The 27,259-nt window shown below is 36.3% G+C and overlaps 2 protein-coding genes and 1 non-coding gene across 3 annotated transcripts; all 3 read left to right on the plus strand.

Annotated features, from left to right (window-relative positions):
• The first annotated feature begins 739 nt into the window (after nt 1-739).
• On the plus strand, nt 740-2,817 carry DUO1 (myb-like HTH transcriptional regulator family protein). The gene is made up of 3 exons (XM_010277190.2): nt 740-1,157; nt 1,365-1,602; nt 2,151-2,817. The coding sequence occupies exons 1-3, from the start codon at nt 964-966 to the stop codon at nt 2,673-2,675; spliced, it is 957 nt and encodes a 318-aa protein (XP_010275492.1). The 5' UTR covers nt 740-963; the 3' UTR covers nt 2,676-2,817.
• A 3,342-nt stretch (nt 2,818-6,159) lies between these two features.
• LOC104610455 (azadirone synthase LFS-like) lies at nt 6,160-13,457 on the plus strand. Its single transcript, XM_010277072.3, has 11 exons — nt 6,160-6,450; nt 7,086-7,278; nt 8,632-8,709; nt 8,942-8,993; nt 9,443-9,564; nt 10,164-10,264; nt 10,382-10,440; nt 11,096-11,152; nt 11,325-11,370; nt 12,850-12,929; nt 13,211-13,457. The coding sequence occupies exons 1-11, from the start codon at nt 6,343-6,345 to the stop codon at nt 13,272-13,274; spliced, it is 960 nt and encodes a 319-aa protein (XP_010275374.1). The 5' UTR covers nt 6,160-6,342; the 3' UTR covers nt 13,275-13,457.
• An 11,511-nt stretch (nt 13,458-24,968) lies between these two features.
• On the plus strand, nt 24,969-25,076 carry LOC148804353 (small nucleolar RNA R71). Its single transcript, XR_016081729.1, has one exon. It is a non-coding gene; the product is annotated as a small nucleolar RNA R71 (small nucleolar RNA).
• Nucleotides 25,077-27,259: the final 2,183 nt, after the last annotated feature.

Raw genomic sequence — 27,259 nt, forward strand, 5'->3', positions numbered from 1 at the left:
CAGACTGTCACAAGTCATTGCAATTTGCAATGTGTAAATACATATTTTATCAATAAATAGCATATAACTATGTTTTAGATATGTTATATTTATTTTTTATATTTAATTTGTTTTTTTAATTCAGTCTTTAATTTTTTTTATTTATAAAAATATTAAAAATTGTGATTTGAGGCCAATAAAGGTTTTTAAAAAAAGATCACCTCACATTGGTGTGCAAAGATATGGCCTCCAAAAATTTGCATGCATTGAGTATGCAACTCGTGATCCGATGACTGAGTTGAATGGATTGACGGTTGAACCAATCAGGTCAAATGGTTTTTGACTAAGTCAACAAATTTTGACCAATTGACACGTCTTAAACAAATCAGGCCTAAAATCCTGATCAGATAATGGTTCAAACGGATGGAACTTCCTCTTCCATGATTTTGGGTTAAAACTGAAAATCAAGACCTTAGATTTAGTGCTATGGCCCCTCCAAGATGTCATTTCATCTAATTCAAGGTGGGGCCGCATCACTACATCAAAGGCTTTCATCTGCCGCTCGATCATATGCATTTCACGGTCAGAAAGTTCTGATGAGTTCGGTAATTCCACAAAGTTTGCAAGGGTATAAATGTAAATTCAATCACTATTTTGAAATGATGGGGATTTGGGCGTTGCGTTAGTGGGACTCGATAGTGCCAGACTGCCCGTAACCGTTTTAACCGTCACTTTTAAATCACCATTAAATGGCAGGAATGAAAAAAAAAAAAAAAAGAAAAAATGAAGGAAACGTTCAAAGACATCATCATGTCAGTCTCAAAAGACTTCGAGCGATAAGCCATGATGAACTATTAACCTCTTCCTCCATCTCCATATGCTTCTCATTGTGCCAGAGAAGAACTAATTGACTAAATACACAGAGTGCTTTCGTAGGTAGAATCAAACGACGACGATCTTAACAACTTAAAAATTCATTTATTAATGGAAGGAAAGAAGGACGAAATGGTAGTGAGAAAAGGGCCATGGATGGCTGAGGAAGACGAAATTCTGTTGAATTACGTGAACAAGTATGGCCCCAGAGGTTGGAGCTCCATTCGAGCCAAAGGCCTCTTGCCCAGAACAGGAAAATCCTGTCGTCTCAGATGGGTTAATAAGCTTAAACCTGATTTAAAGACGTAAGCCTCTATTTTGTTTCTAATTCCATACAAGTTCTCTGTTTGTGTTCATGGGTCATTCTCGAATTTCTTTGTTTCGGTTGTTTCTGTGATATCAATGTGTGTTATTTCCTGAACATTTCCCATTAGTTATAAATGTGTAATTGTTGCTGTGTGTTGCAAAATTGATTGTGGTTGATTAATACTGTAAACATTCGTGCGAAAAAGTGGGTGCAAATTTTCAGCAGAAGAAGAGAGGGTGGTGATCGATTTGCAGGCACGATTCGGGAACAAATGGGCAAGAATTGCGACGTATTTGCCTGGTAGGACGGACAACGATGTGAAGAACTTCTGGAGTAGCAGACAGAAGAGGTTGGCAAGGATTCTTCAGACTCCACAACCAAGCAAGTCGCAGAAGAACAATGGGAGAACCCTTGTTGTCCATGAATTGCCACCTTTGGAGGAGGTATGACGAAAATGGAAAAGAACCCCAAAAAGGATAGATAAATGATTGACTTTTAAATGCCATTGAACTGATCAGTATTTCTCGACTCATAAATTGTTAGATTCTCAGTATTTTTTAATTCAGTGAGACGAAGTTTGTAATTTTATCATGTGTTTGTCTTACTTTCAAAGATATATCTCCACAGAATAACAATCCACAATGCTGTTCTCCAGTGTGTTTGACCATTTTGGTCTCTGTATCTGTTTCAGTCAAAATTGTTTTAAGCTTGGATTATTCTTACAGCATGGTTTACATCTTGCTAAAAAACAGTCAAAACTGATACGAACTTCTCACACATGGATTCTCCAGAGAACAAGATGAAGATGGGTCTCTGTAACCCATTTTTTTTCCTGGAAATTTCATTTATCCCATATGGGTTCTCCTTTTTCTTTTTCTTGGGTATACTTTCACATTTTAATCAGATTAAAAAGACGACTCAAACTCTTCTAGTTTTCTTCTCTTCCATATCTTGCTTCATCACTCCCCCATTAATTCTGTTTTTCTTTCAGGCTCCTAAGTTGATCAGTTCCATTCATGTGGGAGAAGAGTCATCAACCAAGGATGAGTCTGACTCACCTTGCTACAAGGAAAACTCAGAAATGGTGAAGATGATGGTGCCTCTACCGGATTTGGTAGAGCTTAATCTGCTTAATTTCGATACAAACCTTACCCAACTTGAGAAGAAGCCATGCATGGAGCTTCTACCGCAGTTCCCATTTCCCCAGTTCCCACAGCATCCCCTGGACCTTCCACTTCTGCTAGAAAGCCAAGACCTCATGGTTGGAGTTGCAGACACAAACCCTTTAGACGTGTTCTCACGGCAACTGGCTCCTGATGATGAACCTGGCTGTAATGGTGCACAGTTCGCTGCGGGGCTCCCGGGTTTTGGATCGGGAGGGATTGCTCAAGATAGTTGTGGTTGTGGAAGAGGATATGACAACCCAGTGATGCCTGATAGTTTCTTTGATGACTTTCCAACCGACATGTTTGACTACGACGAGCAGCTTCCAAATCCAAGCTCGTCGGAGGGGTAACGGACACTGTTACGAGGGTGGGTGGTGGTGACGGGATAGTATATTTCAAATGAATGTTGGTAGTATCGCAGTATCAGTAATTGCTTATATTTTTTGTACTCTGGAGTCTGTACCTGTATTCATGGTTTTACTTGCAAGAAAATCTTAGTTACGTCGGATGTTTATATTCTGAATATCAATTATTTGTAAGAAAAATATCATCATCACTCATGGCCCGTTTGGGAGTAGGGGTGTAAACGGATCGATTCGAATCAGAACAGGTAATATTCGAATTTTAGTCCGATTGAAAATTTTGGACGGATATTAAAAATTAATATTCGAATTTGAATCCGATTAAATATTCGAATATTTAATTCGATTTGAATTTGACTAATTAATTATTAGGTAATTAATAAATAATATAAAATAATAAATATTTTATTTATATAAAGTATATAATAAATAAAATATATAAATTATTTATATAATTTAATTATATATATAAATTATATAAAACATTTAAAAATTTTATATATTATATATAAGAATTAAATAATTGGTCGAGTTTGGATATTTATCGAATCGAATCATGTCATATCCGAATTCGAATCCGATTAGCTATTCAATATGTATAGGATATCCGAATTTGACCAGTTAGATATTCAAATGATCTAAATTCGACTCGATTATGTCGAATCTCGAATTCAAAATCAGATTTTCAAATATCGTTGACACCCCTAGTTGGGAGGGATGCAAACGGATCCAATTCGATACTATTTATGTTGGATCCGATCGGATTTGATAGGACTTGATTTGAATTCGAATCCTATCGGTAAGTCAAATCTTCGGATCTGATCCGATCCCACTTGTTTTCTTTAGAAATTAATAAATTATTAAAAGAAAAATAAAGTATACTAATTTAAATTAAATAAAAACAAAAAATACAAGTATTTTTAATTATTTTGATCATATATATACATGCCTTTTATAAAAAATAAATAATATAACAAATTTATAAAAATATATTTATAAATAAATATAACATATATATATATATATTATATTATTTATAAATATATAATATACATTGGATCGGATCTTCTTGGATCAAATAGGGGTTTATCCAAATCCAATCCGAAGATCCGAACAAAAGTGATCTTAATTTGACCAAATAGGATCGGATCAGGATCTGATCCATTTGCACCCCTAGTTGAAGCTTTGGTGGTTTTTTGTTTTCTGCATCATGGACCTACACAACCCAGGGGACCGAGTCCCAGTTTGAAAATTGGGAAGAATATAAATACAAATATGTACAATGCAAATACAAAATAACAAAAAAATACAAAGTTATATTCCAAACAAAGTCTTAAGTCTTGAATCTCTTGATCCCCCGTAAGAGTAAGAGCAGGATGGGTTCAACTATGCTATGGAAAATATATGATATCAGAAAAACATCTGACCCATCAACTTGAATCATAAACATGTTAGCAAATCATGTGTTATTTATCAAAATTCATGCATAGGTGAGTTTTAATCGGTTAAAACTCTTTTCATACCGTGTCTTTCCCTCATCATAGATTTTCCCTTGGTGGAATTGATTTTGTTGAACCTGTTTTGGAGAAGCATTAAGAGTGTGTTTGGTTTGACAGAAAAAAGGAAAAATGAAAAAAAAAAGAGTTTTAATATATAAAAGCCCTTCTTTCAAATTAAAGAGGCTATAATGCAAAATTTTGCATCAATTCCAATTAACATTGCACTGCGACCAAATACAACCATTTTTGGGGCTGAAATTCAGTAAACTTGGTTTTTTTAGGATTTTAGCCAAGTATTGGCAGTTCAATGATCTCAGAGTTTTTGCTTTCGGGAGATCCGAACCCTGATAATGGAGGATTCATAACTGATCTGCTGATCACAATAGGCCTTAACATTCAGAGGAGATGTTTCGGATGTACAATTAAGGGCTTGATCGTTTCTTTTTTTTTTCTTTTTGAGAGGGGGAAAATTTATTTTCCTAGGAGGTAAGTGATACCCATCCCCTAAATCTAGGTGGGTAAGTAACTTTCTCACATGTGGGAAAGTTGTCAATACTTGAATGTGACAAAATTGTCCCTTTTAATAATGATTTTTTATGGCTAAAATGATCATTATCTTTATTTACCTAAAATAAAAGAATATCAGTAAATGTACTTATTCGAGTAAGTGTTTTCTAGGAAATACTTACCAAGATACACATTTACCTGGATATAGGAATGGCAACGGAGCGGGGCGGGGACGGGGAGCCTCTCCCCATCCCCGTCCCCGTCCCCATCCCCTCTAACGGGGACAAGGTTATCCCCATCCCCATCCCCACGGGGATCCACATTCCCCGTAATTTTTTATAATGTTAATAATTTTGTTTTTGTTTTTTATTTTATTTAAAAAATAAAAATAAAATAACTAAAACTTACAATCTATTAAAAAAGATTCAAACATATTCAACCATATTTTTAAAACATTAATATAAAGACGTATGTGTACATATATAACGTATACTTACATATATACATATATATTAGTGGGGATCCCATGGGCGGGGATCGGGGTCCCCCCGGGGCAGGGAGTGCTCTTCCCGACATGAGGCCAAACAGTTTTTTTTTTTTTTTTCCCGCAAAAAGAGCGGGACAAGATGCCTTAGGACGCATTGAAAAAATCACCCCAATTGGACATCGGAGTGTAAAGTTATAACCTCTGAAAGTCAACAATTTTTTACCAAATTATAAACGGGTCAACAATTAAATCACCCAGATTAGTTGATTTTTGACCAAGTCAACGGTTTTTTATTGAATGACCGATTTTAATAGAACCAAACCTAAAATCCTAACTGGATAATGGTTCGAATAGTTCTACCGGTTGGGGGGTCAACGATGGATTAAAAACACTGGTTTCAGTATAATCCTCTGTAACAACTTGGTTGACTTTAGTTTTTTGATACGAGAAAGAATTAGCTGAAATTGATGGCTGTTTTACTGGTTGTGCATTCGCCCACGATTAGACCTGTTCATGGGCCGGCCCGGGCCGGGCTTTCACTCTGTATTAACAGATTTTTCTAAGGCCCAAGCCCGAGCCCAACCCTTATAAAAAGCCTGAAGCCCGGACCCGAAATTATGAAGAAAAAAAATAAAAGAATGTATATATTAAATTATAAATATATATATTTCAATAAATATTATATTAATTATATATTTTATATAATATATAAAATACATATTATGTATTTTATAAAATATATAATGCTGAGTCGGGCCGGGCCGGGCTCGAGCCGAGCTTTTTTGACAAATCCCAAGCCCAGCCCGTAACACAGTCGGGCTTACTGTGTTAGGCCCGAGGTCAGGCCCACGGGCTTAATTACATGACCAAGCCTGACCGGAGTGCAGGCTGGGCCATCGGGCTACCCGGCCCATGAACAAGTATACCCACGATAATCAATCTCTCACTTGCATTTATAAATTAGAGCTAAATGTGTTACCGGGCGTCCACTCGAACATTACTGGGCTCAGGCCTAGGTTGAGCCCATTCCCACTTTCAGGTGCTGAGTGCGCTTGGGCCTGATCCACGATCACTTGGTATTTGCCTATTTGGGGGTTTAGTCATCCCAAGTTCCCAACTTCCCAAGCGATAGACTACGCAGCGGCAAGACAACCGTCTACAGATGCACGAACACAAAAAAGGAGGGAAAGAAATGGCGGCAACTCTGAAGCTTCCCATCGTCGACTTATCATCTTCAGATCGCATATCAGCAGCCAAATCGATCCGTCAGGTTTGTTCCTCAAAACCCTAGAATTATCCCTATTTCTGGTTCTTCTTCGAACACCATGATTTTGATATTAAATTAAGCGTATTCGTAGTTTAACTGTTTAAGACTTCACTATTAAATTCCATACTATATTGAATATTGAGCAGCTTAACTTAAACAGCTTCTAGGTTTTTATTAATTTACCTATCGATTTTCTTTAGTTTTTCATCATTCCTTTTTTTTTTTGTCTCTCTTTGCTCGGGGAGCCTTTTTAATAAGAATGTCGTCGTAGAGACCAGATAGCTTGACTTCACTGGAAATTCTTTATTTATTCAAATAATTTGATTTACCAGTTTCCTTCTTAACATTTTAACTAGTTATCTGGGATGATTTCTCTTTGGTACCAGTTTCCTGGGATAATTTGATTTTAACTAGTTATCCGGGATAACATTTTAACTAGTTATCTGGAATAATTTGATTTACTAGTTTCCTTCTTAACCGGAAATTATTTATTTATTCAAACCACTTGTTTTACAAGTGGGATAATTTCTCTTTGGTACTTTCATCTCGAACTCTAAGTCCTTGCTTAATTTAAAACTGGTTTCTTCTCTGCTTTCTTTTTTTTTTTTCATGTAATTTTAATACTGTAGTGGAAACAGGCATGCGAGGACTGTGGTTTCTTTTACCTTGTGAATCATGGGGTTGAGGAGGAACTGCTTAAGAGAGTATTTGCGGAGAGTAAAAAATTCTTCTCGCTTCCTCTGGAAGAAAAGATGAAACTCGTGCGTAAGGAACACAGAGGTTACACACCTTTTTATGCCGAGAAACTTGATCCTTCATTAAATATTAGAGGTTTGCCGCTGTACTCTTATCAGTCTGTTAGCCTTTCATCTCTATTTCAGTCTTGTGAATTTGTTTATATGTGTCTTCGCCTTGATTTTGTTCTTGTGGTCTGATCAGGATCCTCCAATTAATGGGACAATAAAGAAGGTTATAATGCTGAAAACCATAACAAATTGGTAGTTAGGTTTCATGCCGAAAATCATAACAATTTGCTTTGGTAGTTAGGTTTCCAATGGTCTAATTCCCCTAGCCTTTACCTTTGTTCCTGTGTGATACTGATTAATTAAATGGTTAAGAGTTGTCCAAACGTCAGAAATCTGATAAGTTTAATGAGGATAGATACCAAAAATGTTATGGAACACGATTATTTTTAAAATTGAGTGATTAAAATGTCACTAAGGGTGAAACGGTGGATGGAATTGAGGCATTTTTTTGAATTGGTAGCATTTAGGTACAGATGGTAACTAGGATTGATAAAAAAGAAAGTAGAGAGGAAAAAGGAATTGTAAATTGGATGGATACAAACACTAAGTAGTCTCTCCATTTTGGAGGATATCGAGGGATGGAGTCTCCCAACACAATGTATTGTAATGGAAGTCTGCAACATAACAGAAGAAACCAAATAAGATCCATTATAAGTAATGTAATCCAAATGATAGATTAATAAGAACTTGATGGGAAAACCTCAATTTACATACTGAAGACTCGTACTTTTAGGTAGGAGCCAGTATTCTGCATTGAACCTGCACCTTGTTTAAGCTTATTCTCATGTCTGAATTGTGTTTGCTGTTGTTTGAAAGAAAATTGACTAATCTTTTGTCACACTACGTTGATACACCTTTGGCAAGATGATACTATCTAAAATGTGATTTTCTATCTGGGTTCCTTTTTCCTATGTTGACATACCTTAATATGGTGTTCAAGGTTTTTTTTTTTTTGTTTGTTTTAAATATTCTATGCTGCATCCTTGTTATTGGGGATTCTTTTGGAAGGAATTATTTAATTTTGACTCCTGACCTGCATTTATAATTGAAAGGCTGGATTAGTTTTACAAAACTTGGCAACAGTGCTCCTAGTTATTGGTCCTTGAACATCATACATATTAAGCATAACCACTTGAGTTGCGTCTATGTTTCTTGTCTGTCAGATTTGGGGTATTTATTACATCGCTGGAAGGCTTATTTGGTATTTTATTCAGAAGTCCCTTTGATTTCCAAAAATTTCTATCGGATCACTATTACCTATTGGCCATGTCGTGAACTCATATTTGCGATGTCAGGAGCTCTCTCTCTCTCTCTCACACACACACACACACACAAAAACATGATACAATACTGATCTTCTGCGTGTAATGGGAACCAGGTGATCTGAAGGAGAGTTTCTACATTGGCCCTATAGAAGGCCTTGCACAAAGTCATCTGAATCAATGGCCTTCGGATGGTATTGTTTGTTCTTATCATCTTTAAGGGTTATTGAGTTTTTATTTCATGTATCTAGTATTATCATCATAGATTAATAACAAGCATGAACCAATTTCTGCCTTGTGTCTGACATTATTTTTTATTTTTCAATCCTCTTGTTGCATTTCTTGCTGTTACCTTGAGAATTGCTTTTTATTGAAGAGGTTTTGTTGAACAGAATTCTTGATGCTGTTTTGGCTAGGAAATTGTAGAAGCTCTGCCATCTTGGAGACCAACTATGGAATTTTATTATGAAAAACTCCTGTAAGTTTCATGATTTTATCATTCAATCCTAACTTTACTTCTTTGGGGGGGGGGTGAAGCAATGTTTTCTTGTGTAAAAATGGCAACCTAGTGCACAAGGCTCCCACAAATTCAGGGTATGGGAGGGGACAGATGTATGTAGCTTTACCCATACACAGAGGCTATTTCCAAGATTTGAACCCTGATCACCCAGGTCACAATGTTTTATTGTGTGACTTGTGTCTTCTATAAATTTCCTTTTTGTTAAAATCTTCTAACAATGGATATGACACTAAACAGAATGGAATGACAAAAACAGGATTCATGTAGCTAACCCCATATAGTTGGCACAATGCTTAGATGATGATGATGTACATGAGCTTATATAGGGGCAAGATTCCTTTTCTATGTTTTTCCCTTTTATTTCTCTAAGAACATGTCATAATGGATATTGCATTTGACTTTGTCAGCACTGCTGGGAAAAAGTTAATCTCCTTGATTGCTCTTGCTTTGAACTTGGAAGAGAATTTCTTTGAGAAAATTGGGGCATTGGATTCACCAATGGCATTTCTTCGCCTTTTACACTATCCAGGTTTGGTAATACAATTTTTCTTTCTAAAATTTCTTCCTCTTTTGTTGTAGTTTCTTCACAGGTATTTATCCTATTTATTTGTATTCTTGACATTTTTTTCTTCTGCACTGATGGCCATAATGTGCTTCAGAAAGCTACTTATTGTTCTATCCTTTATACACATAATTTACAAATAGCATTTTAGTTTATTAGTTGGCTATATATCTTAGGGAAATTTAAGTTATACACTGTTTCACATGCATGTATTTTTGGGTGCTTCATTTTTTGTCATAAGTTGTATTTTGGAAACAAAGCTTGCACTTTGCATGAATGAATTGATGATTGTGGTTGATCATCATACCAACTTCTAGTAGTGAGTCAGTGATTGAGAGTTTATACTACTTAAAATACAATTCACACCTATTGGGGGGGGGGGGGTTGGGGATGTTTGACGTCTCCCAGTTTTAGCTCCCAACTTGGTTTGATCCATATGCCAAATCCAGGTGCTGTTAGGGCATCAAGCTCCTCTTTTATATTTGCTTGGTACTTCTAACATGCAAATGTTCTGCTTCTATGAGTTAATTTATTTTTTTAACAAATATTAACTGTTTTGATTTCAGGTGGAATGGATATTTCCAGTGATGGAACATATGGTGCTTCTGCTCATTCAGATTATGGGATGATAACTCTTCTGGCAACAGATGGAGTCCGTGGACTTCAGGTATGTATATCTAATGGCCAAAAAAAGATTGTCTCATATCTATTGGTCAAAAAAATGATTGTCTCTCAAATTTTGATTGCTGACATTATTCTAATATCACATTTTTTTCTTTAACAGATCTGCAGAGAAAAGGATAATCTGCCTCAGGTATGGGAGGATGTTCATCATCTCAATGGGTAAGTGCATTACTTTCAAACTTTTTTGTGTAATTGGTTGCAAATTAGTATTGCCATGAAGAAATAGATTCTATATTATTCTGGAATTATTGAAAGAAAACCTAAAAACCCACCTTGCAATAATTTTTCTTGCAAAAAAAAAAATGTCTACTAAATTTTCTTTTTAATAACACATGACACTGCAGTTTAATAATACCTGATGATGTAACTCTGGCACGTGAGCAGAGTGCAATCTTTTGTTCCATTGTCTGAAGTGTCAGTGCAGTCTAAGAATATGATAATCAGATAGAGTTGACTTTAATTCAAAGTCTCTGAGTTGTTTATGTTTCAGGGAGTTACATTGCTAGGATGCATCTACGTTCCACTAGGACTAGTTGTACATTAACTTTTACCTCAGCAGATGTTCTTTTCTTGAGTAAACATGCTTTTCTAAATTTGCAAGTATAGGGTAAATAGGGAAATCTGGTCGACTGGCTATTTATGTTGTGTTGATTTCTAAACCAGAACTCCAGAAGTTTGCCTTTAGCTTCAATTAGTAAGGTCACCTTTGTCATGGACTACTTTAATGAATAACAGTTCGTTTCACTTTTATCAGCCTAGATATATTATATCCTCAGAATTGTGAAGTTTCTTGTGGCATATTATTGACTTGCAGAGCTTTTATTGTTAACATTGGTGACATGACAGAGAGATGGACTAATTGTTTGTTTCGGTAATTCCTCTTCCTCATTGTATAATTTATGGGCCTTTGTTTCAGCACTTACAATCTTTTTCCTTTCTAGGTTCAAGATTCCAATTTTTCTTACAAATTGTGATACCAATACTGGATTTATTGAAAGACATTGTTTTGACATTTCATTTTGCCTTGTTCTCCTCATTTGCAGTTCAACATTGCATCGAGTTATGGCAACGGGAGAAGAACGCTATTCTGTACTTATTGATTTGCCTCCCAGTTTACTTTTCCTGGTTTAATATAGCCTTTTATGGTTGTACCTATTTTAAATAAGCCATTGTTCCATTAAGGAACTTTCCCACTGGCCTCAAGTAAATGGACTGGCCCCAAGAGCGATGGCTCGGCTTGGTTCAGGCCCGCATGATACATATTAAGAGAAATGAATTAGAAAGGAGATTTTAATGAAGATATATCACAGAGAACCAACCTTAGCAAGAAATAAAAATATAGAAGGAAAAAATAAAGGTTAGGGAGAAATTATCTGTGACAATTTGAAGGGGCTGGAAGATTTAGGGGTAGAACAAAAGGGCATGGGTTGAACTGTTGACGTGGTTCAAAATGATTTAAACAGTTTATCAGTGTATATGGGATTGAATACAACAGAATGGCGGAGCAGGATTCATGTGGCTGACTCCATATTGTTGGGACAAGGCTTAGATGATGATGATGAACAAAGGTTAAAGAGCAGCAGTAGACTAGGTTTACTCAATGTCTGCAGAGAAGAACACATTGCATATCATAACAATTCTCAAGAAACAGATTATAAATTTATCTCTATATCAATATGCTTGTTTCGTTCATTACCAGTTTTCAAATTCTCTTAAAATTTTCTTTTAATCTGTTTCTTGAGAATTGTTATGATGTACGATGTGTTCTCTGCCGTTTCATCCGAGACATAAGAACTTGCCTTTTAACTGCATGACATCACAACCTTAGGCTTTTCCTCTATGTTTCCTTAGTTTCTATTTTTGTAATGTATTTGTGCATTTTAATAAATTTAGTAATGAATTATGAGTCCAAGGGTGGGCCTTGGTACAACGATTGGGTTGATCCATTGTGACCTGGGTTCAAAGCTTGGAAATAGCGTCTCTGTATGTGCCAGGGGTAAGGCTGCATACATCTTTCCCTCCCCAAACCCTGCATTGATGGGAGCCTCGTGCACTAGGCTGCCCTTTAATTACGAGTCCATTCACCACCTTACCATTTCTTTACTTGGTTACATAACAGAAGACCGAGCAATTCTTTTTGTTTTTAAACACTGGTCTGTGCACTTGAGCTATTGTTGAGTAGAGTGTTCAAAAGGCAGACCCAAGTTTTCAGGCAATTCTCATTTTATGGGTGTGCCTTGCCTGAACCTATGTGTTCCTCACCTGGCTTGCTGCTATGTTTTGATTAGTTAACCTCAAGCCTGCTGTTTAACAGGTAATATATTATTTTGTAGGTTGTAGTTGTAGCTATGATTTTCAGATTTTAGTTGAACAATATATTCTATGTAGGACTTGAACTTACAAGACTACAACCTATGAGGTGTGTATCACTTCATTCAGGCACACATATTGCCTTGTGCCTCAGACTATAAGAAACTCTTGTGCTTTGGTTGCACTAAAAAACTATATCTATACTTGAAAACATATTTCTATTTGTTTCTTATTTCTTACTGTCCTGCAATATTGCAGGCAGCCTTCTTTTTAGATCCTAACTCTGATTGTGTAGTTGAATGCTTGGAAAGTTGCTGCAGTGAGATATTTCCCCCAAGGTATGGATATATTTATTGACAGCTGTCCTATAAGCATTGTGCAAATGCAGATGGGTTAGGAATCACCTCTAGATGGTCCCATTTGTGGGTTTACTTGTGATAATTTTCACTTGTTATTGTTGTTAAAAAAAAAAATATTGCAAAGACAATAGAATAGGTATTCAGTAGAATCCTTCTGAAATGATATGTGGGGCTGGAAATAAATAGAATTCACGTTAATCTATTTACCTGACTCTTATTGCATTCTATTTATCAAAAGAAAGTCTTTATTGTGCTTGCAGGTTTCCTCCCATCCGCAGTGGGGACTATCTTAATGAGCGTCTCAGGATTACATATTCTTCATAACAAGGTGACTTTAACAATATGAGGGACCTAGAAAATCTTTACTTGGTTAGTCTGTAAAATAAAAACGGCTTCGGTCATCTTCTACAATGTCTATTAGGCAACAGTTTGAACTAAAATTAGTCTCTGGGGCAGCTTGGTTGGAATATGGTACACTTTCTACTAATGACATGTACTTTGAACTTATCTTTCTGTTTTCTATGCTATTGCTTGGTGATCAAGCTTTAATCACATGAGTGGCCCAAAAAAAGGAAAAGAAAAGGAAAATCTCTAGTATTTTTGTCAGGGAAAGATGAAGTTAGAACATGTTCAGTGTAGATGAGCTCTTCCAACCTCATGGTGTATAGGCCCCCTCATCTCATTAGATTATAGTCCTAATATCACTGATTAGTTATTGGTGTTTTGGGTTGACTTGAAAGGCTAAGAAGCTTTTCCCTATTTTCGAGCTGAGCCTATGACCTAGGTAAATAGTATTGTGCTAGCTACATTTTGTGTTGTATTGACCATTGAGAGAAGGTTTGTTTAGAAGCTAGGTTATTTCTCTTCACCAACTTCTCGAAATTGCGTGGTTTTCAGTTTTCACTATAGATCCTATTAATCCAAACCACCTCAGAATCGAGAAATAACACCTGCAGAGATAATCCTTGGCCCACATTTTGTTCTGTGACGAAACTTTATAAACGCATTGATTTTGTGGAAATGTTAACAAGTTCTTACGTTGCAGATTGTATTTGGTGCCTTGGTGGGCTCAAAATTTTTGGTATTTTGGTGGGGTTCAATGAGAACCAAAATTTCCAACGTTGCTATCGTCATGCTCATCCACTTGTACGGCTCATAGTTGTTATCCATTGCAATGTTTTCGAACTGTTGTTGACCTGGATGGTCGGACCGTTTGGCCTGGGAACCATCCAGGCAATCGGTTCTGTTTTTACCCTAAACCCTATTCTTGGCAAAAAATCGTTGAATTGGTCAGCGATCCATTGACTCAGGCAGTTGAACTGTTGACCTGTTCAACGGTTTTTAGCTTTTTTTATCTTAATTATTTTTTTTTTATTTTTTGTTGGAATAGGCTGTCTGTTTGAACCAGGCATTTGAACCGTCAACCTAGTAACTGATGGCCAGAATGGTTTCGGTTCCAGATCGGTTTTTAAAACCTTGTACTAGTTGAAAGGCTGATGGCTGTTCCGATGAGTTTGAGGGATTCAATGGTCTGATACAACATACATACGAGTACTCCTGTGTTAGTTTTAAGGTCCGAAACAACAGGCAGCCAAGGTGGTTTACAGTTAAATATAAATTGCTGGTGCTCAGACGTTTTAGCAGCTTGGGCTAGAAGGTGCGCCCTAGTATTATATCGTCTATTTATACAGCAAAATGCGAGTGAGGATAGCTGAGATAGGAGAGTTCCGGGTTTCCAAAGCAAAATAAGACACGGCCAAGGAAGGCCAGAATGGTGTTCTAAAGCGTTTAGAACGAAATCGGATTTGATTTTCACAAAATCATTCTCATATCGTTTTCACAGCCTTTTTCATCTGTGCATTAACATCTCCGATTTGCTGAAAAACAAAATTGAGCGAAGAAGTATATTTTGTGTTCTTTAAGCGTTGATTTTAAAGACGAATAATATGAAACCAACACTTTTAAGCGTCAAAGCACAAAGCCTAACTTTGGGATTTGTGTTTTTGGGCTTCAAAAGCACAGATCCTAAAATTTATCCAAACGCAACTAAGGCTCAGTTTGGAAGGAATAAAAATATAAATATGTAAAATGTAAAACCTTGTATTTTATACTATTTTGTATGTATTTATACTGTACATGTTTGTATTTATACTCCTTCCAAACTGAGCCTAAAGATTTAAAATATTATAACATATTTGTATGTTTCTATGATACAATATAGATGACTTTTCAGGATAACCGACATACTCCATACTAAGACTAAATTGATTTTATTAGTTCTAAAATATCCACCAACAGAGTATCCAACAAAAAAAGAAGAGTTTTGATTGAATGGAACTTTAGATATGCAAATTAGTATAGATACATTACTCATTTCTTTTTATTTACTTGTTCGCTATCATTTATTTTTCTCCATTTATCTGAGTTTCTTTCAAGGTTCAAAATTTCAGGATTGAGTATGGATACTGTGGATATTATCGGGATATGCATGGGTGTGATAAGTAGGGAACTCACAAAAATTGCAGTAATATGTTAATAACAATAAGGCTCAAATTATTATAAACAAGGAATATACTAAAGAAAATATTGGGAAATGGTGGAATAAATTACTAATTTTAATGATTAATTGTTCATTTTCTTTTGCTTTTTTAGTTTTTTAGTTGGTATAGTGCTAATAAAAGAAAGTTCTTAAAAGGTGGCTCGAGAAAACTTGAAGGTTAAAACCAATAATAAGGTCCTGCTATGATATTGAAAATGTATAGTATATCTAACAAATTAATTGTTGTAAAAATTATAAAGAGAAAGGTAGAAAGGGAACTTATCAGTGAATGCTATCCAAACCTGAAATGCAGAAGAATTGCAAAATTATTATTGAGAACTGAGAATTGTAGTGAATATGAGGGCTGAGTCGTGCTATTTGGTCACTCTTCTTAAAATTGCATTTGTCTCCATGCAGTTGGGTGAATGCAAATTGGTTGTCAAGATAAAATAGTCTACAAGCTATTGGTAGGCGTGCATTCACTTAGTAGACCTTTGCGAACTACCAAGAATGATGCTCAGAAATGGACGATTTATAGAGAAAAAAAAACTGTGTTGTGTGTATTGGCATGTGTTACTGGGTCAATCAACATTTTATTTATAGAGTGCTTTCAGTCACCTGAATAGACACATAGATGTCTGTTCAAACCGGTGCTTGTTTTGGAGAGACACATAGAGGTTGATTAGTTTATCAAAGCAAGACATGACAAATATATGAGGTTTCTCATATGCCAATATGACTTCAGTCATAACATCTCTATTTTGCATTGTGTAGTTGAAAGAAAGGCTCCACTTGGAAGGAGTACAAATACAAATATGTAGAGTGTAAAACTTTATATTTTGTATGTATTTGTAGTATACATCAAGGTTCAAAGTATCAATACATATTGGCCCATATCGATTGATACATATCGTTTCGGGAGCTCCCTAATATGCCCCTACAGAGGGTATATCGGGGTTCTAACCGGTTCAAGGGGTGGAAGAGCCTTAAACCGCCCCCCTGAACCGGTTTTGAAAAAAATAAAACAAAGTAAAAAAACAATACCGGTATAGCTCAATATACCCCTACCAACATATTGGGTGTATTGATATTTTGAACCTTGGTATACATATTTGTATTTATACTCCTTCCAAACTGAGTCAAAATGTCATTTTCAAAGGAAAAAGATTGGTATAACTTTAGAATCATATATACCACCCGTTTATCATGTGTTAGTCTTTCTTTCAAAGAAAGATCTCCATAGAATAACAACCCACAATGCTGCTCCCTAGTGTGGAGTTCTAAGCATGTTAGTTAGATGTTTCCACTTTCCACCACTCTTTTTTACCATTTGGAGTTCTGTATAGTGTATAGAACAGGGGGCAGGGGGTAATAGAGTACTATTTCGAGGGTGGTGATAGGATAGTATTTTAAATGAATGTCGTGGTATCACAATAATTGCTATACTAGTGGAGGGCCCTACTTCGTAGGGGCTGGAATGGAATTACAATATTGTTATTTTCTACATTAAAAAAGACAATAGTTTATTAATAAGAAACTTGTAATTATAAGTACTCAAGTCTTGAAACTTATATAAAAACTTAAAATAAATCGCCATGTGCTCGTTTTTTAAATATTGCTTCAACAAAGCATCTCATATAAAAGAATATGATCATACAGTGATAGTTTTAAGCTCTACTTCATAGCTAACCTTTGTTTCACATTGAAAACTCACATTTGACTCAGACAGTAGGACCGTTCGGCCTGGGAACCATCCAGGCAACCAATTCCGTTTTACCCCAAACCTGGTCCTTGGCCAAAAATCGTTGAATCAGTCAACGACCCGTTGACTTGTCGACCTGTTCAACGGTATTTGGCCATTTTTTATTTTTAATTATTTTCTTATTTTTTTTAATTTTTGTTGTCAAAATGGGCCATCCGTTCTAGAAACTGATGGCCATAATGGTTTCGTTTCTAGTCATTTTTTCTAGAGACAATAATTAGACGAAATAACTTTGTAGTCATAGTGATGAGAAGGGTGGACGTTGCAAGGGATTCCAAAACCATGAAAGATAAAATCCAAAGTGACCGTAAACACGGAAAAAAATTGGCGGTAAATCCACCAAACTAGAAAAACCAAGGAAAAAATTAGAAAATTGAGTCCAAAGTTCCGCTTTGATATGGAGCTAGACATACATGCAATCAAAGAAAGAGACAAAACAGATCGTCTTGTAAGAAAAAAAAAACATTGCACAAGACAACCCAAAGAAAAAAAAACAAAAAGAGAAGAAATAAAATGGTGGTAAACCCCTGCTTTGGAGGATCTTGAAGAAGAAGACCAAATACAAAAAAAAAACAAAAAATGAAAAAAATGAACATACCGCACACGCTTAAATAAAGCCAACAGTAGAAGAAACCTTTGAATAGTGAAAATCCAAAAGAATAAAAAACCATGGTTTTCAAATTGTCGTTGACTCGGACGGACAAGCATTTCGGCCTAGGATCCGTCCAGGCAACTGGTTTCGTTTTACCCCAATCACGGTCTCTGGACAAAAACCATTGAATCGATCAATGACCCATTGACCCGAGTGGTTGAACTATCGACCCGTTCAATTGTTTTTGACCATTTTTTTCATTTTTTAATTAGGAACCGTTCAGGCAACTGGTTCTATTTTATCACAATCCCGGTCCCTGGCAAAAAACTGTTAAATCGGTCAACGATCCATTGACATGGGTGGTTGAACCGTCAACCCGTTCAATCATTTTATGCCAATTTTATTTTTTTTTTAATTTTTGTTGTCAGAACGAACCGTCTATTCGAATTGGGTGGTCGAACCATCAACCCGAAAACCGGTGGCCAAAACAGTTCCGTTTTCGAGTCGTTTGAATCATAAATTGAATGACATAACACATATGATACTGCTTAATGGACCTCACACACTCAATTTTTTGTATGTAATTTTTGTTGTCAGAACAGGTCCTCCGTTCGAACCGAACTGTCGAACCGCCATTTTTTTTAATTGGGAACCATCCAGGCAACTGGTTTTGTTTTACCCCAATCCTGGTCCCTAGCCAAAAATCATTGAATTGGTCAACGACCTATTGATCCAAGCAGTCAAACCATTGACCCGTTCGAGCCAGACAGTCGAACTGTCGAACCAAAAACCAGGGGCTAGAAAGGTTCCCTTTTTGGGTCGTTGAGTCACACACTCGAATGACATAACACGTATGATACTGCTTAATGGACCTCACACACTCAATTTTTTCTTGTAATTTTTGTTGTCAGAACGGGCCGTCCGCTCGAATCAAACAGACGAACTATCAACCCGAAACCGGAGGCATATATATATAAATATATATATTAAATTCTTATTATATATATTAAAGGGTTGCCATTTGGCGAAAGGGGAGACCACCCCTATCCCTTTAATAGATATACTAGCGGATGGGCCCTGTTTTGTAGGGGCTAAACATTTTGGCTCGAGAACCGTCTAGGCAATCAGTTCCGTTTTACTCCAATCCCGGTTTCTGGCCAAAAACTGTTGAATCAGTCAATGACTCATTAACCCGGGTGGTCGAATCGTTGACTCGTTCAATGGTTTTTGGTCGTTTTTTATTTATTTTTTAATTAGAACCATCCAGGCAACCGGTTTCGTTTTATCCCAATCTCGGACCCTGGATAAAAACCGTTGAATCGGTCAACAACCCAATGACCCATGCGGTCGAACTGTTGACCCATTGGCCCGTTTAATGGTTTTTGGCCATTTTTTTTTATATTTTTAATTTTTGTTGTCAAAACAGGCCGTCTATTCAAACCAGATGGTCGAATCGTTGACCCAAAAATTGGTGGCCAAAATAGTTCAGTTTTCAAGTCGTATAAGTCACAAGCTCGAATGACATAACACGTATGATACTACTTAATGGGCCTCACACACTCAATTTTTTGCTAGTAGTTTTGTTTTTAGAACGGGTCATTCGTTTGAACTGGACGGTCGAACCATTGTTTTTTTAATTGGGAACCATCTAGGCAATCGGTTTCGTTTTACCCCATTAATCTTGGTCCCTGGCCAAAAATCGTTGAATCGGTCAACGACCCATTGACCCAAGCAGTTGAACTATTGACCCGTTCAGGGGTTTTTGGCCTTTTTTTTTAATTTTTGTTGTCAGAATAAGTTGTCTATTTAAACTGAACAGTCGAACCATCGACCCAAAAACCGGTGGCCAAAACGCTTCCGTTTTCGGGTCGTATGAGTCACACGCTCGAATGACATAGCACGTATGATACTACTTAATTAACGTCACACACTCAATTTTTTTCTTATAATTTTTGTTGTCAGAACGGGCCATCTATTCAAACCGGAGGGTCGAACCGTCAACCCAAAAACCGGTGGCCAAAATGGTTCTGTAATTTTTTGATAAATAATCATAATTTACTTAAAAATATATATTTAAGGCCGATTAATACACAAAAACACTAAAATAGTCAACTATATGTAACTAGGGCAGCAAGTCGAGCCGGGTTAGGTCGGGTTGAGGCCAACCCTAGCCCAGCCCTAAGTTCTAAACCCCAACCCTAACCCTAACCCAAATATATGTAACTAACCCTAACCCTAACTAAATTCCTTCAACCCTAACCCAACCCAACCCAACCCGAAGTCAATTTCGGGTTGGGTTGGGCTCGAGTTGGGCCCAATCCAACCTTCTTCCCATCCTTTAAAACCTCATAGAATTTCTCGATTTTAGATGTTAACTCAACTTTTATTACATATATTTATCCTATGTTTCATTAGTATTTGTTTGTTGATGTTATTTTTTTGTTCTTTTAGTACAAAATTCAAAAAAACAAGTGTTAGAAATGACTATAGTTTATTATGAGTTATGACTTACGATAGACCTTTCTTGGGCAGCAAACAACATAGAGGAGATGAAGAATAAAATTTTCAAAAAACATAAAATAATGTTATTAAGGTTTTAGTCTTTTTGATTAGGATTAAGTGAAGTGATTATCTTAAAAGAAATACACGATACTATGTGGTGGGGGCTTGGTGTGTCCGGAAGTGCGTTGTTAAACACCTTGGAACACCAGTTTAAACATTTATAATTTTTATCGTTTCTCAAACAACTACTAATGTAGTAAATGGGTGAGAACGGGTTGTATCCATAGGGAAGCAAGTGAAAAATTAATATATACTTAGATTCAGACAAGAGAATATAATCGAGAATTGTAGAAAATAAGAAAATAGAATCTATTATTACTGAAATTAAATGTTTCGAATTTAAACAAGACAATAAATAAAAAACAGAATTTAATAAAGTATGGGAATCAACAAAGGAAATAAAAGAAATAAAAAAAAATGATCCAGAATCCGGATCCGGTGGCGGTAATTGCAGATCAGCCAGACAGCTTGCAGAAACCCCTCCTGACAAGAACCGGGCATCTGTCATTTCTACAACCCTTGAACCCCTCGAGACACCTTAGCCTTGAACCGAACAAATTCAGATTTGCAAAACAGAGAAACGAACAAGAATTAAATCTAAAAGACTGTAGAAATAAAAATAACAGAAAAGAAAAGAATGGTTGATCAGATCCAGTGGCGGTAGTTGTAGATTGGTTGAATAGCATGCAGGAACCCTCTTGACAAGATTTGGGCATCCTCCCCTTCTACAACCCTTGAACTCCTCAAGAAACCTTATCCTTATTAATTGGGTGAATTGACCAACCCCTTCTACAGGGCCCCTGGGACCCTTTTTATAGAGAAGGGTAGACACAATTGGAAATAGGGAGAAAGATGGGGGCAACAGTTGGGATTTAGCAAAGTTAGGGACACCCTAGGTTTTCTAATGGATGGATAAGATGGTTTTAGGGTGATCCTACGGCTGAAAATGGAAGGAGAGAGTACCCAATATTATGTATGGCTGAGATTTGGGCTCCCAAAAATGGAGGGTGTAGATTAGAACATTTAGGGTTGAAGGGTTAAGATTAAAAGAATATGTGGTGCCCTGGATTGAATGGTTGGGATATAAGATGGAGGGAGTGGCTGAAATTTGGAGGTGAGGGGCTGAATGGTGAGGATTAGCAGAATAGGTGGCGCCCTAAGGTTTAAAAGCTATAAAGGAGAGCCCTAAGGTTTAAACACCTAGGGGCGGCTAGGGTTTGCTAAGAGCGAAAAGATTAGGTTAAAAAGACTCCCTAGGATTTGCTAAGGAGTGGGGAGCATGGTAATACAATAGGATGGGCGCCAACTGGGTTTAGCAGATAGGAGGCGCCCTCCTGTTCTCAGTTCTTTACAAAAACACCCCCTTCCTCAGCTGGTCTTCACACCAGCTTCCCAAAAACTGTACTTCAGCCTAGAAAACTTCCCAGTTTTCTACATAATTTGCACAAAGACCCTCAGAGGTTACATAGTTGATTTTAACTGGGAAAATGGTACACTTTGACTAATCTAAGGCCGAAAATACCCCTGACTTTATGCCCTTAAGGCATCAAAATGCAGGGTTATCACACCCCCAACTTAAACATTGTTAGATCCTTAGCAATGTAGCCTTAAAATTACACTAAGTATATAGATTTTTCCCATTACAAGGTCATCCCTAACAGAATTAATCAAGCATCTTGATTCCAACATTCTCAAACTCTGTATAGATCGGTATTGGGCTTTAGGGGTAAAACTGTCTTATTTTGAATTTACCGAAACATGGCTTAAAAATCTTATTTACCCTTCCATTTGCAAACTATCTTGATAAGATGAGATTGATTTTAAAATCAAACAAGTATTCTTATTATTTCTGACAGCACTTGACTTAGGTGATGGTAAAAATCTTATTTACCCAACTTATTTTTATTGTTACCTTTCACCGTTTTACGCGAATCTCAGCTCTTGACTTAGGTGAAGAGGCCCGGTTACTAAGTGTTAGGTAAGTGTCTTTGGCATTCCCTTTTCCATTTGACGCGAATTTCGACACTTGACTTAGGTGAAGTGACCCGGTTACTAAGTCTAGTCTAGGGTGTCCATTGACCTTTTATTCTCTCTCTTTTATTTTTATTTTTTACTTTTTATTTCTTTTTTTGCAACACTGTTCAGGGTAGTCCACTATCTCTTAACAATTTGAAGAAATTTGTCTAATTTCTCAATCTTTCTCTTCCTATCTTGATAGGGGCAAATTTGGAAGTATTTTCTAATTTCTAAATGGTTTCAACAATATTCAAACAAGACCAATTTTTTACTCCTATCACTTGCTACCAATTTTTAAAGAATTCAATATTCTTTTATCAGTTTCCTTAACTTTTTATGTTTGGGAATCTCTTTTAATGGAAATTTTAAAAAAATTCAATGAAATTTTAATTCTCCATTTTTAAAGGCTTAGCTTCACAATTTTTTTTTTCAAATTTTCTCTCTCTTTCCTCACCCCCAACTTAAATGCCATTGTCCCTAATGGCATGACTAGAATGATGCAAAGAAGATTTGGGCCAAAGGGAACAACGAGTAGGGTTTTCCTGAGGGGTTCAAGGTATGCCACCTGGTCTTGAATCAAGAAAAAAAAAACTCTAATCCTAAAATTAAGTTACGTTGGGTTGCCTCCCAACCAGTGCTAAGTTTAACGTCTTCAACTAGACGCAACTATTCATCTCTCTCATCCAAACTCTCATACTCACTTTCGTTTTCATACCAACCAGGACTGGATCGGGCTAACCAAGGGGTAGGTAGGTCATTCACGAGATTGTCCACTATGTCCACACTGCCTTCATCTTCCCCTAGGTTTGGATGCTTAGAGGCAATAAAAAACATTCAATTGGACCTTTTACTCCTCAAATGAGATGTCCATTTCCCCGATTTACAATTGATATTTGCATTAGCTGTTGCTAAAAATGGCCATCCTAAGATTATCGGGTTGTGGTTCAGTTCTTCGATTGGGGTCATGTTTAGGACAACAAAATCTACATGGAAATACCAGTTTTCTATCCTGACAATGACATCCTTGATGACACATCGAGGAGTCTTTACCGACCGATCAGCGAGTAGCAGAATTACTGGGGTAGGTTTCAACTCGCCGACCTTGAACCTTTTACAAATAATGGACGGAAGCAAGTTCACACTAGTTCCTAGATCTAATAGGGCCCTATTAAAGGTGATTGTAGAAATTATATAGCTAATAAGAGGAGCACCCGGGTCTTTCATTTTCCGGGGAAGTTGGTTCAGGAGGACCACATACACATTTGCTGAGAACATCACTTTTTGTGGGGCCGATCGTGGCTCCCTCTTTTGGGTGCATAGTTCTTTCAGAAACTTTGCATAAGTCGGGACGTTGAATCGCATCGAGGAGCAAGATGTTAATGTATACTTGTTTGAAAAGTTCCCTGATCTCCTCATTGCGAATCTCTTTCTTTTTCCGCGACAACCCAACTGTGAATGCGGTAGGAAAGGGGACTACATATTGGTTTACTTTAGGCTCTTTTTCTAAGTTTTCCCTTTCTTATTCTCCCCCCCCCCCCCCAACTTAGGATTTTCTAACTCCTTTTCTTCTTCTTTACTTTCTTTCTCATATGGGTCTTCAAAAATTCTCCCACTCCTTAAAGTTGTTATAGCTTTAGCATTTTTGAATTGGGGGTTTTGAGGAGGTGGTTAAATTTGTTGAGAGAAACCCGATGGCTGATTCCTAGGGTTTGCAACTGGTTGACTCGGTAGTTGCCCCACTGCCCTCCTTGCATTAGCTTCCGCTAGCTGTCCTATTTGGCTTTCTAACCTAGCAATGGACTACTGTTGATTTAGGATCAACTGCTGTAACTGCATAAATTGATCGTCTACTAATCGGGATTGAGAGGGTTGTGGTAGCCCTGATATGGTTAGGCCGGTCAACTCCTAGGGTACACCTGTTGGAACTGGTTTTGTACTATTGGCCTCTGAAACTGTTGGGCCATGGAGTTGGACGGATGTTGATAGGACTGTACATTGGGTTGATGTGTCCTCCAAGAAAAGTTAGGATGGTTTCTCCACCCAGGGTTATAAGTATTAGAATATGGATCATTATTGAGCATTGAGAAACTCTGGGCTGCTTGAACTTGATCTTGGATAAAAGGTAAAAAATGGGCCGTAGTAGGACAGTCATCAACCTGGTGGGCCGAGCTGGCACAAATGGAACATACTTCGGGATAAGAGGTAGATGGGCCCGATTGTTGGTTAAGAGTGAAAAACTGGTCGAGTTTCTGAGCTATAAGGTCTACCCTATCCAAATTTCTAGAAATGGCATTCAAGTCTATTTTTGCCTCGGGCTTTATATTATTTCTGACCTCATAGAGCCCTGCCCTCTTTGAGGGTCCCACCGACTGTTCATAGGAATACAACGACGCATTCTTGGTAGAATTCTCACTCAGGGTTTCGAAAAGATTATAAGCTTCATCCTCGCTCTTGCTCATAAATGCCCCCCCACACAATGCATCTACCATCTGCCTGTATTGATCTGTCAGGCTTTCATATAAGGCCTGGACAATTTGCCACTGGGACAGGCCATGGTGTGGGCATTTTCTCATTAACTCTTTCATCCTCTCCCAAGCCTCATGAATTTGTTCACTCGGTGTTTGGGTGAATCCGTGATAGCTCTCCTCATGGTATTGGTTCTGCCTATAGGATAGAACTTCCTAAGGAATTCTTGTTGCATTTCTGCCCAAGTCCTAATGGGTCTCCCTATAGTCCCTAACCAATACTTGGCCTTATCCTTAAAGGAGAAGGGGAAAAGAGTCAATCTAAGGGTCCTCACTTGGGTTCCCATAGAAGGATGGGAGCATCTGGGTTGTACTTGACTTAATTTCATACTGTAAGGCCTGAGTATCAGGTAACTAGATGCAGGATGAAGGGTTGTATTGTGTTGGAGTGAAGTATTCCTTCAACTTTCTAGGTTGGGCATCATTGATTCCGGCCATTTGATTTCGGTTTTGATGAGGGAGGTATCTCTCTATTTCAGGTATAGGTTCTACAGTTTCTCTCCTTAAAGATCTCCTTCCCAACATACAACATAGAAGTCCCTTTTCTTCTTATTTGAATTTAAAATTTTGAGTTTAATTTCAAATGTGGATTTTACAACTTGAATTCTGAAATTTAAACTCGGCTTTTGAAACTTTCTCTTTTTTTTTTCTGAAATTTAAATTCAAATTCAAATTCAGCCTTTGAAATTTAAATTCCTAAAATCTAAACTCAAGTTAGAATTTAAAAAAAAAATTCTTCTTTTTTCTGTTTTTTTTTTCAAAGGCAAACAAATCAACCACACGACTTAGGGACTGACCTTGGGTTTCCTAAACTAGTGGTTCAACCAATGTGAATCCTTTTACGTTCACTTGGAATTACACCACTTCCTATGGTTAGCCAGGTGAGAGGTGGGGATGTGGAGGCTCCCCTTATTCACGCAAGGACCAAATTAAGTAACCACAAAACCCGCTTAGGCCTAGCCATTTAACCTCTTTCCTTAGACACCAACTACCGGTCATGGAAAATAATTTCAAGTTTTCCTAAAATTCATCTCACCTTTGAACCAAATGTGAGGCTTCCCTAAAGGATCTTGCTATCCAAATTTTAAATTAGGGTTTAGGGTGAACCACACGTGAAAGGTGGTGATTTTTGGGCCAAGGGAGGGTGATGAAATACCCACCTTATCTTATTTAAGTTGGATTGCCCTTAAATGGATTAACGGAAAGAAACAAAATAAACAAAGCAAATACAACTAACTACAATGCTTGAACAATTATTTCTAAAATGTAATCCAGCAATATAACATAAAAGAATAAAATAAACTAAGCACAAGAAGCAATTAAAATAAAAAGAAACCTAGCACATTCATAACTAACAAAATAATTTCAGCAATTAAATAATCCTATATGATGCATGTTCTAAAACATATCAAATCCTAGATGTTGGAGTGCAAATGCAAAACTTTTAAAATATTAATTATTCTTTTAATATTCTTTTCGATTTTTTTAATTTTTAATTTTTTTTTGAAATTCAAAATTTTAAATTTAAATTTCAAAATTTGAAATTCAAATTCAAATTCAGATTTGAATTAAAATTTAAATTCAGATTTGAAATTTAAACTCAAATTCAAAATTTTCAACAATTTCCTATTTAGCAATTACTTATTCAATTAAACAACTAAAAGAAAAGAAATTAAATAAAGCAACAAATAATAATGGCAAACAGAAAATAAAGCAACAATTAATTGTGCTAAACAGAATTAACAACTACTAAAAATAAATTCTAACAAACTAACTGCTAATCTAAATTAAACTAAAAATAAAATGGTCAAAAAGAAAATTATGCAAGAAATAGATAAAATCAAAGATAAAAATACAAATCTAAAAAAAGTTAAACCAAAAATAAAATAAACAAAAGAAAAAATATGCTAATTTTTTTTATATTTTTTCGTTTTTTTAATAAAAGAAAAACACAAATCTAAAAATTAATACGGAAATTAAACTAACAAAAGAAAAATACGTTGCAAAAATAAATGAATTATTTTTTTATTTTTGTTTTTTAATCTGAAATAAAAGAAAAAAATGAATCTAAAATTTAAATAAAAAATAAAATAAAATAAAATAAACAAAAGAAAATTATGCTACAAGGAATAAAATAAAATAAAATAAGTGAAAAAAATTTGTTTGTTTTTTTTTAATCTGAAATAAAAGAAAAACACAAACCTAATAAAGCAATAAAATCGAACAACAAATTAAAATAAAGAAAGAATAATAGATCTAGAAACAAAATGGAAGCAAAATAATACTAAAAGAATCGGATCTAGAAAAGAAAAT

Source organism: Nelumbo nucifera, chromosome 1, assembly GCF_055504915.1.
Source record: "Nelumbo nucifera cultivar China Antique chromosome 1, China Antique-T2T, whole genome shotgun sequence".
Taxonomy (NCBI): domain Eukaryota; kingdom Viridiplantae; phylum Streptophyta; class Magnoliopsida; order Proteales; family Nelumbonaceae; genus Nelumbo; species Nelumbo nucifera.

Bases quoted from the DNA above. Each gene is read 5' to 3' on its own strand.
- DUO1 (XM_010277190.2), top strand. From the start codon at position 964: ATGGAAGGAAAGAAGGACGAAATGGTAGTGAGAAAAGGGCCATGGATG. The intron at 1,158-1,364 runs GTAAGCCTCTAT...CGTGCGAAAAAG, and splicing joins CTTAAACCTGATTTAAAGAC to TGGGTGCAAATTTTCAGCAG. The intron at 1,603-2,150 runs GTATGACGAAAA...TTTTTCTTTCAG, and splicing joins AATTGCCACCTTTGGAGGAG to GCTCCTAAGTTGATCAGTTC.
- LOC104610455 (XM_010277072.3), top strand. From the start codon at position 6,343: ATGCACGAACACAAAAAAGGAGGGAAAGAAATGGCGGCAACTCTGAAG. The intron at 7,279-8,631 runs GTTTGCCGCTGT...AATGGGAACCAG, and splicing joins TCCTTCATTAAATATTAGAG to GTGATCTGAAGGAGAGTTTC. The intron at 8,710-8,941 runs GTATTGTTTGTT...AGGAAATTGTAG, and splicing joins GAATCAATGGCCTTCGGATG to AAGCTCTGCCATCTTGGAGA.